Consider the following 20,113-nt stretch of genomic DNA (forward strand, 5'->3'; position numbering starts at 1 on the left):
GCTTTCCGTCTTGAGATAATTATTACTTCTTCACTTTACAATTTTACTTTTGAGTTTTGACAAAATCCACATTTTGTTTTTATCTTAAAAGACCAAACCATCCAGAAAAATATATAAATTACTAGCTCTGTACTAGATAGATCCACTTTAATTAAAAACCGATTCCACAGCAAGTTCTAGCACTCAAAATAATCAAATATATAGACAACACCACAATGATTTTTGAACACATGTAAGTGTGTAACTCACTTTGTCAATTTCCTATTACTCACAAGTCTCAAGTTTGAAGAAGTAGGCACCACTACTTGGTAGACTGTGGTTGTAACCAGGAGTGGCCCAAAAACACTCTAAATGCCTAACTGTACCAAATGTTATTTCTATTTTTTTAAAATTAAGTAAACATAATTTTCATTCTATCAAATCAATGGTACAATAACGCTAGCAGAGATCAAGGAAGCAATTCCTAAATTGGAAAAAAAACCTTCCCTTAAAGCAAATGAGAGATTTGAATTGCTTGGGATAGAAGTAACAAGAAGCACAATCAACTAGCTCTGTCTCAAGTAAAGTGCCTTTGTTGACCTGCTTCAGAGAGTAGAAATGGGAACCTGCAAGGGAATGTCAACGGTTCTGAGTATTACTAAGAAGCTGTCAAAGTATACATATGAAGGGAATCCTTTTTGTATTGCTACATTTACAGAAGTGTAGTGGGAGCATTTACTTGGGTGAAAACTCGATTTCTTGGAGCTCCAAGAAGCAACAAGCGGTGGTTAAATCCATTGCCGAGTCAGAGTACAGGGCAATGGTCCATGCCTCTGCTGAGATCACTTGGATCACATCATGGTTACCCAAAGAAATCAATTTTCATCCATCAAGAACACCGATGTGATATGGAGTGACAGCATGTGCTGCTGCCATAGTCAGTAGCCAATCCTGTGTATCATTCGCGAAGAAAACACAAAAATATATCTTCTCTTGGTCGGGACAAAGTGGAAAACCATTATATAGAAGCGCAGTTCATCCCTGGCAGAGATCAAGTGTCAGACGTTCTTACAAATCCATTGACATGCAACAAATTTAACTATACTTTAGAAGCAAGCTCAATGTGTTGCTACCGACCTTTGCGCTTGAAGGGGCGCGTGCAAAATAATGGTATGGCCCAGATTAATCAATAACCAGGAGGCCCAAATCTGTGCTGCTATAGCCCTTGCTGAAGAAACCTCTGGGACAAGCATGTTTGCGTAATTTTAGGAGGTTTTGTTTTTTAGCATATGTAATGCATGCATCGCACTTGCAAATACGCATGCGCAGAGACTCTAAGTGAAACATGAAGCAAGCAGCTGACTACTTTCAATTTAATAAGCCACGTGTGGCTTCATTTTGTGGCTTAAGCGACGAACGTGTGTTACAAAAATTCTCTTTGGCTCCTTTTCTATCAAAAAAAAAAAAAAAATTCTTACTATATATGAATGTCATTATAGTCATGGCCATGTATGTCAAGGGGTTTGAATCCTCCCTAATCTATTTTTTCTAAAGGTTTCAAGGAGATTAATACACATGTCATTTAACTCTTTTTACAATTAGGATTTAATTTACTTTTAATTTTTCCTTTTAATACACTATAAATTACATAATGGAAAATAACTTCAAATTTCAGTTTGTTTCTCTCTCCACGTTCCTAATGAGCTCTACTTCCTTTTTCTTTCTTCGATTCTTCAAAACCTCAAGATTTCGTAATCATCAATTTAATCGAAACTATGAACAATAATTTTCATTTCAAGAATTGATAAACTACAATTCTTTTTAGGATAAATGTTTCTTTAGTTCCTATATTTCGAGATACACAACTATTTAGTTCCTATATTTTAAAACATTAAGATATCATTTCTGTTGAATATATCATACTCAGCCCTTATTTTTTCTTTATTTTTACATATAACCCTTACTATAATTTTAAAACAATGTTTAGTACTTTTGTAATAGCCTTGATAATAATTCTTTATTAAAAAATTAATTTATCAAATTAATCCTAAAAGTAAAATAATAACAAAAATATAATTTTTTTCATTTTATTTTTGGAGTTAATTTTTTAATTGATTGTTTTTATGGATAAATTAATTAATATTTTCAAAAATACTGTTGTAAAGGTATTATTATAAAAGCAAAGAGAAATAAGTGCATGAGTATAACATATTCAATAGCAGGGGTGTCTTGATATATCTTTCAAAATAAAAGGACTAATCGAGAACTTACCCAAAAATATAGGGATTAAACTAGCATTTGGCTATTCTTTTCAGTCAAGAATATAAGTAAACAAGATTAAACTCAATACAAATTATTTAGAATTAAAATTAAAAAAAAAGAGAAATCAAAAGAAATCAATTAAACTATAATTTCAACCAACATTAAAAAGTAGAACGATTACGCTTATGTAAAACCATTAACTATGACAATTCAAGGATTTTTATCTTTTTTAAATTGATTTCATTCAATCAATAAAACTATCAAAAATACCAAATTCAAATACTAAAAAAGAAGAAAAGAGAAGTTTATTGTGTGGAGATGAAGAGATGAAAGAGGTAATTATAAGGGTAATATTGTAAAAGTAAGTCAAAAGAAATAAAAAGCAACGGTAGGGGTATCAATACTTTAACAGCAAGGATGTTTTGAGGTATTTTTAAAAATATAGGGACTAAATAGACATTAATATTAAAATATAAGAACTAAATAGACATTTGTCCTTAATTATTTTATCTTTTTCTTCTAATACATACAGTACGGTGTCACAATTCATTTTATAAGAGTCTTTAGTTCAAATATCAACGCTCAAAATGGTATGGTCATTAGCACAAACAAGGGTTGGGCTTAGGAACGTAAACGAAGCCCCAGAAAGTTTTTTAGCTGGCATTTTATCTCTTAACGCTTATCGGTGATAGTCAATAATTTATTTCCCATTCAATTTTCATCTTGCAAGAAATTAGAGTAAGCCCCCGGACATTTTCCATGTCTATCAATGTATATCTATCTTCATATCAAATTTAGCAGCGTAAAAATTTGAAGATTGATGACAATTGACAAATGCATGTAAAAGCAGCTAGCGCCACACGGCCTGTATTATAATAATCGCTGGCGTATATAAAGGTGAAAAAAGATAACACTATGCAGTGGAGTGGACTAGCCATTCCTGTATTACTATAATAGTCATGGGGCAAGCGGTATCATTTTTTTGTTTTTCAATTACAATTATGATCCGAATTCTATGCAGTGATGGAGTTCACTACCCATGCATTGTTGAAAATTTATCATCTAGTGCTGATTGAATATTAATTTCCTTGCCTTGTTTAGCTCTGATAATGTTTGGTTTGAGGTAGCTGCTGCAATAACATAGCAGTTATCATCTTTGTTAGACTATAGCACTAAACTTTGTTAGACTGTAGCACTAAACCCACCACCTGTATTATTAATAAACTGTACATCGGCACTTTTTATATTATTAACAATAATAATAATGAGGTAGCTTTGCAATATTGATAACTACCAAGAATATTGATGAGTTTTGAAATATAAGACGAGAAATTATTAAATTTAGAGATTTATTAATTATTTGTTTCTTATTTTCTTGTAGAAAAGTCTTAAATGTTCGCGAAGGATGGCTGCTTTCCTATTCATTTCTTTGCAATTACAATTGATCGACCTTCTCGTTGCAATTGCAAATCCAAGAGGATCAGCAAGTGATTTTGATATTTTCAAAGAATATGCTGGGAGTGAATCGATTTTTGAAAATGACGTACTGATAATTTTAAATCATTATTTTGATGATCTCGATTTCTTTTCTCTATTTTTAAACTCCAGTTGGCGAATGCTTTGAAAGCAAATGTGTTCAATGACTTCATGTGTTTTATGAACCAATCATGTGCACTAGATAATGACTTCATATATTTTATGCATCTGCCACGTTGTTAATCATATATTTATTAATAATTTTTTGATCGAAAAGAGATTATTTAACGGATTGCACCGCTGCCGAATCACGCTCTTTGAGCTGTACAGATTGTGTTTTATTTGTTTACTGTGTATTAGTGATATGCACGTCAAATAACGAACAAGAGTAAATATATATTTATAAAACTGAGATATAAAAACTTGTATCTTTCACATCATGGCACCAATCAGTGATTGTTATAAAAGTATTAATTAATATTTAATTGTTTACATTATCATTTGAGAGATAATTTTATGACATTCATAAATGAATGTAACTGTCTAATTTCTGTGTTCAATATTGTAATTATATTATATTGAAGTCAAATGCGTAAAATAATTTATTGACTAGCTTGCACTTGTATATTGCTGCTGGTCGTGCAACAGTCTTACTCGGTGGGCTTGCTTTAATTTCTTTATACATTCCAGAGCTGCTTACATGTATCTATTATTACACATGACAGTCTAAATAATCATTTCAAAATAATTAGAAAACCATGTGTTAAGCACTAAAATTTTAATATGCATGCCTTGATAGCCGTGAAAACCCTAAGATCATCTCCTTTGGTCAATGCGCGAAAAATTTAATTTCTTTTGCATGGATCGACAAAATGATCATGGAGATTCACCATGATCAAACACCATCGAACAAAATCGAATATTTTGAAGTTAACCCATCAGCTTCACATTTATGTGATTAATTTAGACAAAGTACACCGAATCCACATATTATTATTATTATTTGAAATCTAAATATCAAATCTGTATTTCTTAATAGTTTTATACTACGACTATGATTAATTATCTACAGACTGGTTGAAGCGAATTATTTATAGACTGGTTGCTCACGGGACAGTCTTACTCGGTGGGCTTACTTTAATTATTTTTAGATAATGCAGAACTGCTTATAATGGATACCGCTAAATTACGGTCTAAACAATGCCACTTCGGATATATTTAAACTCACTGGCTGATTATCGTGAAAATGCTCTTCATAAATTACCTAACTCAATCACATGGAAAAATAAAAAAGAAAAAAAAATTCTTGAATTAGAATTTTTATTTACGTTAAATGGATATTTTAAAATTAATATTTTTATTTTTTAATCATTATATAATGAAATAATATTTTAAAATTAATATATTTTTAATGATTATTAGGATGGAGATAAGGACATTATAGTACATCTTAGATCTAAGTAGGGTAACATGTGGCAATATATGGTGCATTAAATCTTTCAGGATGTATTTGACATGCTGTATTATATGTTGTATTACATTATCTTATATTAAGTTGTACTATGATATTATGTTTGGTGTATTATAAATTGTATTATATAAAATATTAATATTATTTTATTTACGTTAAATGGATAATTTAAAATTTTGTAATTAAATAAATAATTTTCGTGACCTAGTCCACAAGCTACCGCCGGCCACCTTACTTTAATGTCATTTGAACTATGTTTTGGTACCATTAGAATCCTTATTATCGAGGCTATGCAATGGTGCAACTATAATCAGCAAAGGAATTTTCATTTGTTGTCAATCTACATTCAAAGTTTCAGTTTTCAAATTTTTTACTGTAAATTTATGCAAATAGAAGCTTTTTTACTAGTAACTATTATACCGTTATGAAGCCAAGACAATAAGAATTCTAATGGTGGCCATATTTTAGTGCAAAACAAGATTTTATACAATGGCCACCGACAGTTGGCAGCTATCAAACTATCACAGATGGCATCATATTTGAGTTTTAATTTTATTTAATATTATATATTTTTATTTAGTTTTATTATTTTAATTAAAGAAATTAAAAAGATACTAATGTGAACAATGTCATATTACACAGACTCCACTCCCCTTGAGTTTGTTTAATGCAGCATTGTTCACATTATGGTGTATTGTACTACACCATAATGTGAAGAGGAATATTTACCAAGCATGGGATTGCATTGCATCAATTAATACAATCCTATGTAATGTGGTGTGCCAAACACATCCTAAATTTTAATGAACTAAAATAAACATGTACTTTTTAGAAGAGTTTATAGTATTGTAAAATGATAAATCCCCTTCAAATGAGAGATCTTTTGTTTTGATATGGTAGAACTAAGTTAAAAAAAAAGTTACAAGTTTCAATACACCAAATGACAAAACACATTGTATTGAAGTGTGTATCTTCTTTGTCTTTTAGTTTGGCCTTATTGTAAAATTACTCAATAATAATGGGGTTAAAGTTAGGATAACTCATTAACGATAGTCTAAAAAATTAAATTTTATTTAACATATGACAATCATTGATTGGTGACATTATTTTGTAGCCCTTTTGTGAAATCCATCACCTAAAATTTCAGGAATATTCATGTTGTATCACTAAAAAGAAATAATTAAATATGCAGAAACATACTTAAAATCTATAATGACGAATTACTCTATAGAGCAGTACGGTTTGTCTTCTAGATCAACACATTTTCTTAAAGAATTCTTTAACTTAATTTATCTATGTATCTCTCTGATTATGAGATGTCAAAAAAAGAATAAATTGTTATATGTAATCAGGTGATTATAACCACTTATATATATATATATATATATATAACTTTTTTATTATCTTTTGGTATTTCTATTTTAGCCCACTATAAAAATATAAATTACTCTTAAATCTCTACACATTAAAGGCAGACCCTATCAAATACATTAAAGCCAGACCCTATCAAATACATTAAAGCCTAAATTACCGAAAATATTAATAGATCACTTTTAATTAAGCTTAACTTTACATGACAGTTCCCAACAAATAATTATATAAGCCCAACCTTGGATGAAAGATCTAATATATTTACCATAAAAATTTATTTATCCGAACTTTGTAAGTATTCAAGAGTAGAGTTGGCAAAATTTGACACGATCCGATTACTCTACACGAACACGACACGAATAAATGGGTATGAGTCGTCAAATTTGATACGATTATTAAATAGGTTGGGTATGAGCTGACATGATTTTTTTCCGTATCGGGTTATGGTTATAAGTTCTTGACCTATTTATATCACAATGACACTGTTATATTTTTTAAAATTAATTTCTAGGTTCTTGTTATTAAAACTCAAATATTGATCATGATTTTGCTTTTTATTTTTTTAGGAAGGATAGACATATACATGGTGTTTTATTTGTGAAATTTTGTATAGATTTAGAACTTTAATAGTGTAAGTACGTAAAATATCAGTACACACATATATTTTATGATATTGATATGTACTGTTATTTACATATATATATATATATATATATATATAATTAAAACTTTAGTAGTGTAAATGTGTAATATTTTGGTGGGTGGGTGTGTGTGTAAAAATATATAATATTTGTTAAACATATAGATATTAAACAAGTTATTGGATAACTCGTTTATTTTATGTATCGGGTTTGAGTCTCAATATTTTGACATGGTTATTAAATGCGTCGTGTTTGGGTCGACTTAAATTTGACACAACACGATAAGAACACGGCGACCCGTTTTGGTAGCTCTATTCAAGAGTGATTGACAGGGTAGCAGATGCATGCATAAACATAGTCTAATCTACATTTTCTGAATCTTTGCACTGGAGAATTAAAATCAACGTGTCGAGAACAAAATGCTTTCAAGCATCCACCAACCGACTACTGGGACTTAAAAATGTAGGGAAAAGAGCACGAGGATTTTTTTAAAAATAATTATATATTACAATTTTTCTTTGAATTGTGCACATGATTATTAAATAGAAAAGAATAAAGGATAGCCAGCCAACGACGAAAGCGAAAGTTGCCTAGGTTTGGTCAGAGAATTCGATCTCAACGAACTATATATATAGGAGCAATGGACCAAGCTTATGCTCGTCTCAACATTTAAGCCAAGCAGAGAAAAAGCTATCTTGGCAAATCCTCAATCGGATCCGTCAATCCTCAAGCATTCGCTAAATTTCTGTTATCCCAATTTCTTTCAATCTTCAGAAAATAAGATAAAAATCTTGATCTGCTCCAAGCTATCATTTTCTTTCAATTCAGTTTTATTCCTAGTCTAAATGGGGAGCCTCACATCCGATCTGGAACTCGAATACAACTCAAATTCAAGTATTAACCTTCTGGACTCAGAGGAATTCAGGAGGCAAGGCCACATGTTCGTGGACTTCATGGCCGAATACTACAAAAATATAGACAAATATCCGGTTCGAAGCCAAGTTGAACCTGGTTATCTCAAAAAACGCTTACCAGAATCCGCGCCGTACAGTCCCGAATCCGTGGAAACAATCCTGCAAGATGTACAAGAACATATTGTGCCTGGCATAACGCACTGGCAAAGTCCAAATTACTTCGCTTACTTTCCTGCAACTAGTAGCGTTGCCGGAATTGTCGGGGAAATGCTGAGCTCTGGCTTTAATGTTGTGGGATTGGATTGGATCTCATCACCGGCTGCTGTTGAGCTCGAGAACATAGTTATGGATTGGCTTGGTCAAATGCTGGATCTTCCCAAGTCTTTCCTTTTCTCTGGCAACGGCGGAGGAGTTATACAAGGAACTACATGTGAGGCCCTTTTGTGCACACTTACTGCTGCAAGAGATCGAGTTTTGAAGAAGATTGGAAGAGAAAACATTTCCAAGCTTGTTGTGTATAGTTCTGATCAAACTCACTGTGCATTCCAGAAAGCTGCTCAGATTGTTGGAATCGATCGCAAGAATATCCGAGCTATTAAGACAACAAAATCGTCATCCTATGGGCTGTCAGCAGAATCAGTGCTGTCACAAATCAACTTGGATGTAGAAGCCGAACTGATCCCATTATTTCTATGCGCCACGGTTGGGACGACAGCAATTACAGCTGTTGATCCATTAAAGCCGCTTTGCGACGTAGCAAAACAATTTGGCATATGGGTCCATGTCGATGCTGCATATGCTGGAAGTGCCTGCATTTGCCCAGAGTTTCGACATTTTATCGATGGAGTTGAATGTGTGGACTCGTTTAGTTTCAATCCACATAAATGGTTGTTTACAACTTTAGATTGTTGTTGCCTCTGGGTGAAGGATCCAAGTTGTCTTCTAAGCACTCTCTCAACAAATCCTCAGTACTTGAAGAACGAGGCCACTGATCAGGAGCCGAAGGAGCAAGAGGTTGGGTATAAAGATTGGCAAATAACTCTCTGTCGAAGATTTCGTTCCTTGAAATTATGGGTTGTGATCAGAAACTTTGGCGTGGCAAATCTAAGGAACTTCATTCGGAGTCATGTGGGCATGGCTAAACTTTTTGAAAGGCTTGTAACCAGTGATAAGAGGTTTGAAGTTGCGTTTCCCAGAAACTTTTCCCTGGTCTGTTTTAGGGTTACTCCATCAGCAGTCATGGATAAACTTAGAACCAAATACAAAAATGGTACTTATGATCAATATCGACAGTTCTCAGAGGAGGAGCGAACAAATGAATTCAATCGAGAATTATTGGAGTCGATTAATGTATCTGGAAAAGTGTTCATGACTCATGCTATTGTTGGAGGAATATACGTCTTACGATTTGCCGCGGGAAATTCGATGACAATGGAATCACACGTCAGGGCGGCTTGGACGGTGGTGCAAGAGCACTTGGAAGCATTCTGAGCACAAGCAAACCCTAAAGCACTTGGAAGCATGTAATAATTTATGACGTCCTTTTTGGCTTTCATAATTATTGTTTTCCTAATTACATCATAAAAATAGCATCACAACTTTTGTGTTAACGGAGCAGATGAATGTGTGATCATCTTTCCGTCCAGTCGAGATATTGCCTTATTTGAATAAAGATGTTTACGGTATCCCTAGCTTTAGGATTTACAAGTAATTTTGTAATTGTATTCGTGTTAGACGCTATGTAGTTACAGTTTTTTATTTAATTTGTTATTTACTGAATTAAAAAAAAAAAGTTATTTACTTCTGAATTAAAAAAAAATTGTTAGCAAAAATAAGTGAGATAATTACCATCATGATGGATGTGGGTTCAAAGAAATGTCATTTGAAAGTTTATAGAGCAGCAATTAACCCATAAATTACTATCAATCCATGATAATTTGAAAATAGAATTTTTAAGACAATAAGGGCCTGTATCAGATTGCTCTCCGGAGCTTCACAGTGATTTTGATTAGCAAAAAATTAATTTTAATACTGGTAATTTGTTTTAAGTCACTTTTGCCAAATCAGCCTATCATACCGTAAATCTTTTTAAAATCTGATATTCAGATGGGTGGAGCTATTTTAACTCATTAATTTCCTCTCTAAAACATCTATTTAATTAAGTTTTTATTATTAAAATAATTTTCGACAAAATTAATTTCTTAAACCTTTTTCTCTTTCTCCCAGTTGCTCAATGTTTTGTTATTTTTCCTTAATTTGTAAATAAACATTGGTGCTTCGTTCCTAACTTCTCAAAATTGATTTTCCAATTCAAAAATAAATATCAATCAATTTTTACCAACCATGAAAACTATAAAAGTTTAAGTAAAATTAGATTCTTTTTAAGCAAGTTAAATATAAAAGTGATATGTAGCTTTTTTTAAAAAAATAATAAAATAAAAATTGATTGATTGGATTGGTATTATATTAGATTTCAACATATAGGTCCATAAACCAATCCAATAATGTTGGATTTTTTTTAAAAAAATCTAATACAATGCAATCCAATCAAAAAATCAAACCGGCAAAAAATAGATTAATTTGGATTGGATCGGATCTTGAACTTTCCTATTTGGTACTTTTAAGTAACTTTACTCTTTTCATACATTGTTTTATCCTTAATATGATTCCAAGTATATCCTTATATGTATATGTTAAATAAAACCAAAATTATCCTTATTCATTAGGAAATAAAATCACTAAATTATACACATCATTATTAATATGATTTTTCTTCATGTGCGCTTCTTTTTCCATAATTGTTATTATCAATTAGATTGAGATAAAATATAAAGTGTAACTATTTTTTCTTGTTACAAATTATTATATTTAAACAATAAAATTAATTTTATATACATGTTTATACATGCACAAATAAATTTTATTCAAAATGATGTCTATTTTAGTCATTTATATTTTTCCACTAATTTAACAGTAAGATTTACTAAAAACATACAAATAATTTTCCAACTCACAACCCTTTATAAAAAAAATAATTAACTAATTCTTTTCAAGTATGATTAATTCTATAACACCATTAATAAGAATCACAATAATATTATGCTTATTTAATTAGTTGGGATACTTAATTTATATCTCAATTGACGTGGCAAATGGTGTGTCATTATTTCATTTGCTCAAGTGATAATTAATTATTTAGCCTTATTATTTCTAATTCAAATAGTGAAATTCTAGTAGTGATACATCACTTAAAATACAAACTAAGTTAGCATAGCATCGCTTAAAAAATTATTTTAAGAATTATAGCATTACCAAATCGTTCTAAAGTCCCCACAATCGAGTCACTTTCTAACCAAATGTTTAAATGCCAACACATAAAATGATCTTGTCATTAGCATGATTTTGATTTTGGTAGTAGGTCCAGAAATTTGAGATTTATTATTTAGGAATTTGAAATTTTGATTTGGGCATAAATTTTGAATTTTTTTTTATTAATTGTTCATTTGTTGTTGGCATTTGGTGCTTCTGTTTCGACCTGAACCTGATTTTTCGTTTATGAAAGGGTATTGTGGTACATTAGTAGTCAACTCGTGGTCAAGTCAAAATTTAACAAACGGGCGAGGAAGGTCATTGTTATAAAATGCATCTTTTTACCACAAAAATGTCGCAGCCCAATACTTGAGGGAAGGAAAAAGAAAATTACCATTGGGGCCATGAACATAAACGTAACCAGAAATAGTTTTTGAGCCGGGATGGAATTTTCAACTCAGTAACGCTTATTGTACTGATAGGGTTAATAATTTATTTCATTTTCAAGTTCCATCTCGCAAGAAATTAGGTGTATCTCAATGTAATTAGAGATGGCCAATGGGCTGGGCGGCACCAAAGCAAGGCCTATGCGTGCTCGTGCCATGCCTAATTTTTTTTCTTAGGTCTGGCTCGGCACATGTGCCGTGTCCATTCGTGCTGTGCCTACACGTGTCGTGCTATGCTTAAGAAAAAAAACCTATTAAGCTTTTTTTAAAAAAAAATTTTAAGAGCGTATACTAAACTGTTGATGGACTTTTTTCAACTCTATGTATTTCTTTAAGATTTATGCCTTTATTCAAATTTAATAGAATCAAAAATTCAAAACTCAAGTCCACATTCAATAATAATAAATTAATAATAGTAAGAAAATATAATATTAATTATTAAGTTTGACCTCATAGTATTAGAATTTTTTTAATACTTAACAACAACAACAACAACAACAATAATAATAATAATTTTCTTAAGGGTTAACTTAATTGTTAACTTGAAGTTACATAAAGTCATAGATAGGGATGGCAAATATCCAGTTGGATATAGATATTGTCCACCCATGTATAAATCCATAATTATCCATAATGGATTTGTCTATATCCATATCTAATATCTAAAACTGGATATGGATATGGATTTTATCCACAAAAATATGGATATCGATGTAAATTTGTATTTCTAAATTTTAAAAAATAATATGACATAATAATAAAGTAAAAGTTAATTAATCATCTATTATATTAAAAAATTCTTTTTCTATTTTCTATTTCCTGAAATCATTAATTTTAAAAGCTAATTATAATTATTTTAGAAAATTTGAAAAAAAGTTACAGCACAATCCGTCGCTGACGCCGCCGCCATAAAATCACTCGTAGTCAACACATCCTATACCAACAGATCGGAAATTCAAAGATCTATCTAAAGGTGGTGTTCGATTTAGAAAATAACAAATGATGGAGGCGCACGCGCATCACAAAGAGCCGCGGCCACCACATGGCCGTCGCACGTTTGCGAGAAACAAACAAACAACTGACAATAATGGAGTCGATGCCTGTGAACTGGGAAGCTCTGGACGCACTCATCCTTGAGTTCGCAAAATCTGAGAACTTAATCAAAGACTCAACTGTATCATCTCCACCATCTTCTCTATCTTCTTCTTCCACGTCTTCGGTCTCTCTCTCCTCTTTGTCTTATCACTCGAGATTGATCATTCGACAGATCAGACGGTCGTTAGAATATGGTGACATTGACGCTGCGATTGATCTCCTCCGCGCTCACGCGCCTTTCATTCTCGATGATCACAGGCTTCTTTTCCGGTTACAGAAACAGGTAAGAGATAAAAATTATGAATGCAATTTAATGTAATCAATTGAGAAATAAGGATTTAGGATTTAGTAGTTAGTTTTACTATTTTTACAATTGTTTGTTTATTACAATTTTCATTTTTAATTTTATAAAATTAAAACTTTTTAAACTTGTGTTGGGTTAAATAGATATCGATTGGGCAAAAATAATTATTCATATCCATTCATATCCATCTAGATATAATTTTAAAATATCCGTTTCAAGTTCCAATATCCGATTCAATTGGATGGATATTATGGATATCCATTATGGAGCGATCCAGTTGTCATCCCTAGTCATAGATCATAGTTCACAATAATATTAATGCATATTTATAAAATTATGATATTTATAATTTTATTCATTAAAATCATGATATCAATTATTTATTTAATAAATTATAAATATAAATCAATTATAGTATTTTTTAAAATAAGAATTAAATGAATTTAAAAAATTCAACTTCAAGTTATTTTGTAAAATCATAAAGTTTTAAGTTTATTTTCATTAAAAAATAAAACGTGCTTATTGTGGGTTTTTTCATCGTGCCATGCTTAGTTCATCTTTAATCGTGTCATGCTTTTAAGGCATGCGTGCCTAAAATTCTAAGCTGGCCCGGCTCACGTGCGTGTCGTGTCGTGCCGTGTGCCCTACCGAAATATGCTTGTGTCGTGCCGTGCTGTCAGACACGTGATGTACCACGTGTCGTCCGACCCATTGGCCATCTCCAAATGCAATGTATATCTATATGTCTTTATATCGTGCGTAATTTAGCAGCATAAAATTTAAAGATAGATGACAAATGCACGTTACAAGCTGCACCATCTTTGTATTATATATAATATACGGCGTAGAAAACCGAGAAAAAAAAATTAACATAACGCTATGGTCATGGGACAAGTAGTATCATGTTTACACAGTAGTGCGGATAAAAAAAAAGTTTACATAGTAGTGATTCTATCTGCAGTGATGGAGTGGACTAGCCATGCATTGTTGAAAATTTGTCGTCTAATGCTGATTGAATAAGAATTTCCTTGTCTTGTTCAGATCTGATGCCTTTCAAACGTTGTACATGTGACCATTTTCCGTATTTTTTAATTTTTTTAATTAACCATCTATTATAATATATTGACTGGTTTCAACTTGCATGTCGGTGGGCTTCTTTAATTTCTTTATACATTGCAGAATTGCTTAAATACATAATGACACATTGCACCCTAAATAATGATTTAAATATAATTAGAAAACTATGAACTAAGAAGTAAAATTTTAGTATGAGTTAATAGCCGTGAAACCCTTGGATTTTATCTCTTTTGGTCAATGGGTAAATAATTCATTTACTTGGCTGCACGTATATATTGTGGCAGAGTAAGGACACCGACATTCTCATTAGTTGGCAAAATCATTATGAAGATTCCATTATTTTAGAAATGACATACAGATTAAATTTATCAAGTAACATTCTCATTAGTTGGCAAAATCATTATGAAGATTCCATTATTTTAGAAATGACATACAGATTAAATTTATCAAGTAATAGTCACACAAATCTCAAGGCTTGTCTAAACGGGAATTCTATCTCCAAAAAAGCATCTGTACAATCATTTCTGAAAACAAAGGGTTTACCTAACTATTCACAAAGGAAGTATCATTGACCTACAACGCATGCAACAATCTTATTTGATGTGCTTGCTTTTAATATTTTTGCAATCATGTTGCGTATTGTGAAAATAGTAAATTATATACTTACAAAGTTAGAATATAAAATTTTTTTCTCATATATTGATATTATACAATTAACTCACTGATGGCAGTCATTGATCAATAACATGTTAATTATATAAACTTTTTGTCCAAGCTTTATAAGAGCATCTCCAAAAGAGTTTTTAAATAAAATTCTACTTCTTATTTGAAGAGCCATATCAATATTAAACACTCCAAAAGACACATTAATTTAGATTCTTCAAATAAAATTTGTTTCTCACTCTTCAATATTACCGAGTGAGTTTCTCCTTCTTCTATTAATATTTTATTATTCTTATTGGAAAGATACAACTGCCATAATTATTATTTAACAACAATTGAACGGCTTTTTTTTTCAGCCTATTAAATATTATTGAACTCATACCATTATTCAGTTTTTCACTTGACTTCATCAAAATGGATCAATTTGATCATCCATCATTTTCTACACAAATACCTAATTCATCTCAATTCATTGAATCATCTCTATCAGCAACTCTTCTCGGCTCCATTTCACAAAAGAAATGCGGTGAGCCTTTTTCAGTGGATGAGGATATGCATCTTGTTTCATCATGGTTGAATATTAGTTTGGATGCTGTCCAAGGAACTAATCAAACACAGCAAAGCTTTTGGGCTCGAGTGGGGGGTTATTTTCACAAATACAAGAATTTTGAATCGGAACGGGATGAAAAATCATTGATGCAGCATTGGTCAAAGATACAGCAAGCCACCAACAAATTTCACGACTGTTTTTCCCAAATTGAAAATAGACAACAAAGTGGCGTGAATGAACAAGACAAGGTATGAATTTTAATTAATTAAACAAATCAATTAGTTTTGTCATTTTATTTGTTTATAAGTTAAAATGAATTATTTCATATTATGAATGCAAAGGCTCTGTACAAGGAAATGTTCAAAACAAAATTTACTTTTGAACACTGTTGGAATATATTGAGGCATCATCCAAAATGGTTGATTGATAACCAAGCAAAAAGAGAGAAGAAAAAGGGTTTAATTTCAGCTTCATCGCCTAGTATATCCTCATCATCAACTGCAAAGACTCCTATCAATCTTGATGAAAATGATAATGGTGACACCAATTTTGTTGATTTAGAAAGACCACTTGGAAAGAAAAGTGAGAAACGTAAGATTAGAGAAAAAAATTTTGATCCTCTTGTGACAATTTTAGAAGAAATGCGTGCAGACAAAAAATAAGAACGAGCAAGAAAAGTAGATATGAATGAGAAGAAGTATCTTTTAGAAAAAGAAATGGTGGAAATAGAAAAACAAAAAGCCGACTTAGAGGAATTGCGAGAAGAAGAGAAAATAATGTGAATGGAAACAAGTGGAATGCCTTCTCATCTTCAAGAATATTATTATCATCGTCAAATGGAGATCCTTGAAAAAAAAAAAAAAGATTGAATGTTTTGCTATTCTATTGTTTTATTTTCCTTTAAATTGTTGTATGTTTTCATGTAATTTTATAAATAATATTATATATTTAATTTATTAAGTTTTTGTAGAGCCATGTTTTAAGCATAGCTACTGCATGATTTGGAAGTGCTCTTTGCGACCGCCAGTGAGGAGGCTAAAGAAATCCTAATTTTTGCACTGGCTTTTGGCTACTGCAACCTTGTTCCATGGTGTCATAGTTAGCATTGTTATCACTAACAGTCTTGCCTGAGACATGAATTTGGTCCAATATGGCATTCTTCAAGCAACAAAAGTGTTTAGATATGGCATTGAATGCAAAATATATGTAAGGGGCAGTGTGTCCAAGGCCGGCAACATTTTCAAATGATGCAACTACTGATTGCATTTGTTGGCAATATAGTTTGTATTCATATCAGGAAAAACAGAGCACATGAATAGAATTATGAAAAGCCAAAATATATTTAAGACATAATAATAATAATGTCATTTAAAATCATCACAAATTACTTAGAGATAAAGACAAATATGATAATAATGCAACATGTTATCAAATTACATGGCCTTACGAGATCCTTGATGTTTCCACAAATGTTCAATGAGGTCTTTTTGAAGTTGAGAGTGATTTTCTCTGTTTTTAATTCAATGATGATTTTGAATAAATTTCATAATTCCTATTGTTCGTTCAAATGATGGTTTAACATAATCTTCATTACTTACATCATCATTTAAGTCCTCTATATCTTTAGTAATATGTTCATCTTCTACAATCATATTGTGCATTATAACACACGCCTTCATGATATCGTCAAGTGTATCACAGTCCCAAAAGCGAACAGGTCCATGCACAATCGCAAAACGAGCTTGGAGCACTCTGAATGCTCTCTCAACATCCTTTCTGGCTGATTCTTGAGCTTTAGCAAAATTCTTATGCTTATTTTCTTGTGGATATGGTATTGTTTTCACTAGAGTTGACCATGGTGGATATATACCATCTGCAAGATAATACCCCATTGTATAATTATGACCATTGATTGAGTAATTTACTGATGGAGCACGTCCTTCAGCTAAGTCTTTGAATAATGGAGATCGATCAAGCACGTTGATGTCATTGTGGGATCCTGGTAACCCAAAAAACATATGCCATATCCAGAGATCATATAAGGCCATTGCTTCTAAGATTATTGTTGGTTCTTGGGCATGACCAACATACATCCCTTTCCATGCCACTGGACAATTTTTCCACTTCCAGTGCATACAATCAAGACTTCCCAACATTCTTGGAAACCTACGTTGTTTACCTTCTGCTAAAAGTCTAGCAATGTCATTTGTGTTAGGAGATCGTAAATATTCATTGCTAAAAATTTCAATCACTGCAAAACAAACTTTTTCAAACTTTCGATTGCAGTGCTTTCGCCAATTCTCACATACTCATCAATAGAACCACCAGATACTCTATAAGCTAGCATTCGCGTTGCTGCACTGATCTTTTGTAGTGATGACAAGCCGAGGACTCCAGCACAATTTCTTTTCTGGACAAAATAGAAATGTCCTTACTTGAATGCAACCAAGAGCTGCTTTCATTTGCTACTCTCAATCCACATGTCCAAGTGAATGAAAAGGAAAAATGTCCTTTGATTTGAAGTGTTCACTTTGATCTGCATATTTTATATTGTTGTAGTTGCCCTTTGAGTGTAGCTCAACTAGCTGTTAATGCAATTTGCATTTATGGTTATTTGATTTCAAATAATAATAAAAGACAATGATTGATGTTTATGTTGGAGTATTTGAATGATCAAACACTCAAAACACTCTTATTTTCTTATTAACTTAACAACTCCTCAAATACAACTCTTTTAGAACTAAGAAGCTTGACTACTTATCGTTGCTTAAACCAACTAAGAGATGAGCTATATATACTTGTTATAACTTAATTATAGTCATACATTAACTTAAATAAACTATACATTAACCTAACTACCACAAAAACCATATCCACACATCGAACCTAACAACCATACTTGATAACTCTATGAAATGAGAGTTATCATGACATTTTTAGACTTAAATAAAAAATACTTAGAGAGTAAATGATGTGTTTTCATTACATTTTTGTTATATTTTGCATAATCATTCATCTTATTCTATTCTTAATAAATTTTGTTTGATTTAGAATAATTTGCATGCTTAAATCATATGCATAATTGTAGGTGTCCGAAAGCTTAAATTTCAAGGAAGGAATATTGATGCAATAGGCTTGCAAAAGATGGAAAAGAACAAGATAATAGAAAAATGAAATCAAGTCTGGAACAATACAGTTACTGTAGTTGTTGCTGTAGCAACCATTGCCATTGTTGTAGCAATCCTGGAAAAACGACAGAGAAAATTTTACAAAATATTACGATATGTAGTTTCTTAATCTGGAAGACACGCGACTTAGGCTTCCGTTTACCCTAATTTTCAACTATAAAATGAGCACACATCATAAGGAAAAGAGAGATTGGTCACCCAAGGAGAAAAACCACAAAGAAACAAAAGAAAAACATAATTTAAGAGAGAGATTAAGGGCTGCACAAGAGGAGAATTTGCATAAATCAATTAGGAGCTCAGCCCTTCTTATTCTTCTCTTGTTTTCTTGTTTTCTATTTATTCATGGGGATGTGTTTGATTGCTAAAACTATGTTCTTTATTTTTCTTTTGCAAATCATGAACTAAATTTATTTGTTGTTGAGTGATAAACAATCTTGACGGTTTATTAACTAAAAATATGAGTTACTACATATTTGCTGTAGCATTTTATTTTGATAGTATTTATTTTTATTCATTATTTCGGCTGATCACCCATTTAATGATACTAGCTAAGAAAAAGCCACAAAAGAACATATCTTAGTGGAACATATTAGAGCAATACTTAGTCTTAGATTGGGTTTCCTGGATTGAGTTTTAGTTGAGTCTAAAAGGGTCATGCTTGATCTAAGATTAGTGATGAACTAGATATATGGATTCATCTTGTAGGGTAATTAGAACCTAAGCGTGTAATGCTATATCTAATGTTAGCATAACAACTGATCATTGTTAGGTTGCATATAGATATAAGATATCCAATATGCGACAGCTGAGGATACATAAAGATTCTACCCAGTGTTGTAGCAGATGTTGTAGCAACTAAGCCAAACATTAGAAAAATAGTCAAAACCATGAAGATAGTTTATTCACTCAACTACCTTATATTCTCATTGGTTTTATCCTTGAGTTTGACGTGATAATGTACTTTGTTACATTTTATTTATTGTGTTTTTATTTTAATTAGTATATTAGTTTCATTAATTATTTTATTTTAATTTAGAAAAAAATCTGCACTATTAAGATTGATGTAGCAAGTCTGATAACATCAATCCCTGTGGAGACAATCTTGAATACTCATCATTATATTACTTGTTATGTACACTTGCACATTGACACCAATAGCATTTGAATTCATACCAACAATACTCAACACCACAAATTCTGCTTACTATATTACTACATTTAACACCACAAATCTTAACTACCTAACGAAGCTTCCATGGGATAGATCAAAGATCATTTGGGCTTCAAAGTTGTATAGATCAAGTTTATGATCCAACACCTCCTTAAACTTGATCATATGACACCAAGCTAATTTCTTAATATGATAA

The 20,113-nt window shown here is 31.5% G+C and overlaps 2 protein-coding genes and 1 pseudogene across 2 annotated transcripts; 2 read left to right on the forward strand and 1 right to left on the reverse strand.

The window, feature by feature from the left end:
• The first annotated feature begins 8,045 nt into the window (after positions 1-8,045).
• LOC18053064 (tyrosine decarboxylase 1) lies at positions 8,046-9,605 on the forward strand. Its single transcript, XM_006446099.1, has one exon. It carries the CDS (start codon positions 8,046-8,048, stop codon positions 9,603-9,605), a length of 1,560 nt encoding a protein of 519 aa, XP_006446162.1.
• Positions 9,606-15,422: 5,817 nt separating this feature from the next.
• LOC18053065 (glutathione S-transferase T3) lies at positions 15,423-16,220 on the forward strand. Its single transcript, XM_006446100.1, has 2 exons — positions 15,423-15,806; positions 15,900-16,220. Exons 1-2 carry the CDS (start codon positions 15,423-15,425, stop codon positions 16,218-16,220), a joined length of 705 nt encoding a protein of 234 aa, XP_006446163.1.
• A 373-nt stretch (positions 16,221-16,593) lies between these two features.
• On the reverse strand, positions 16,594-17,905 carry LOC112100849 (annotated as a pseudogene).
• Between the last annotated feature and the right edge of the window lie 2,208 nt (positions 17,906-20,113).

This window comes from Citrus clementina, unplaced genomic scaffold (genome assembly GCF_000493195.1).
Source record: "Citrus clementina cultivar Clemenules unplaced genomic scaffold, Citrus_clementina_v1.0 scaffold_2, whole genome shotgun sequence".
NCBI lineage: Eukaryota > Viridiplantae > Streptophyta > Magnoliopsida > Sapindales > Rutaceae > Citrus > Citrus x clementina.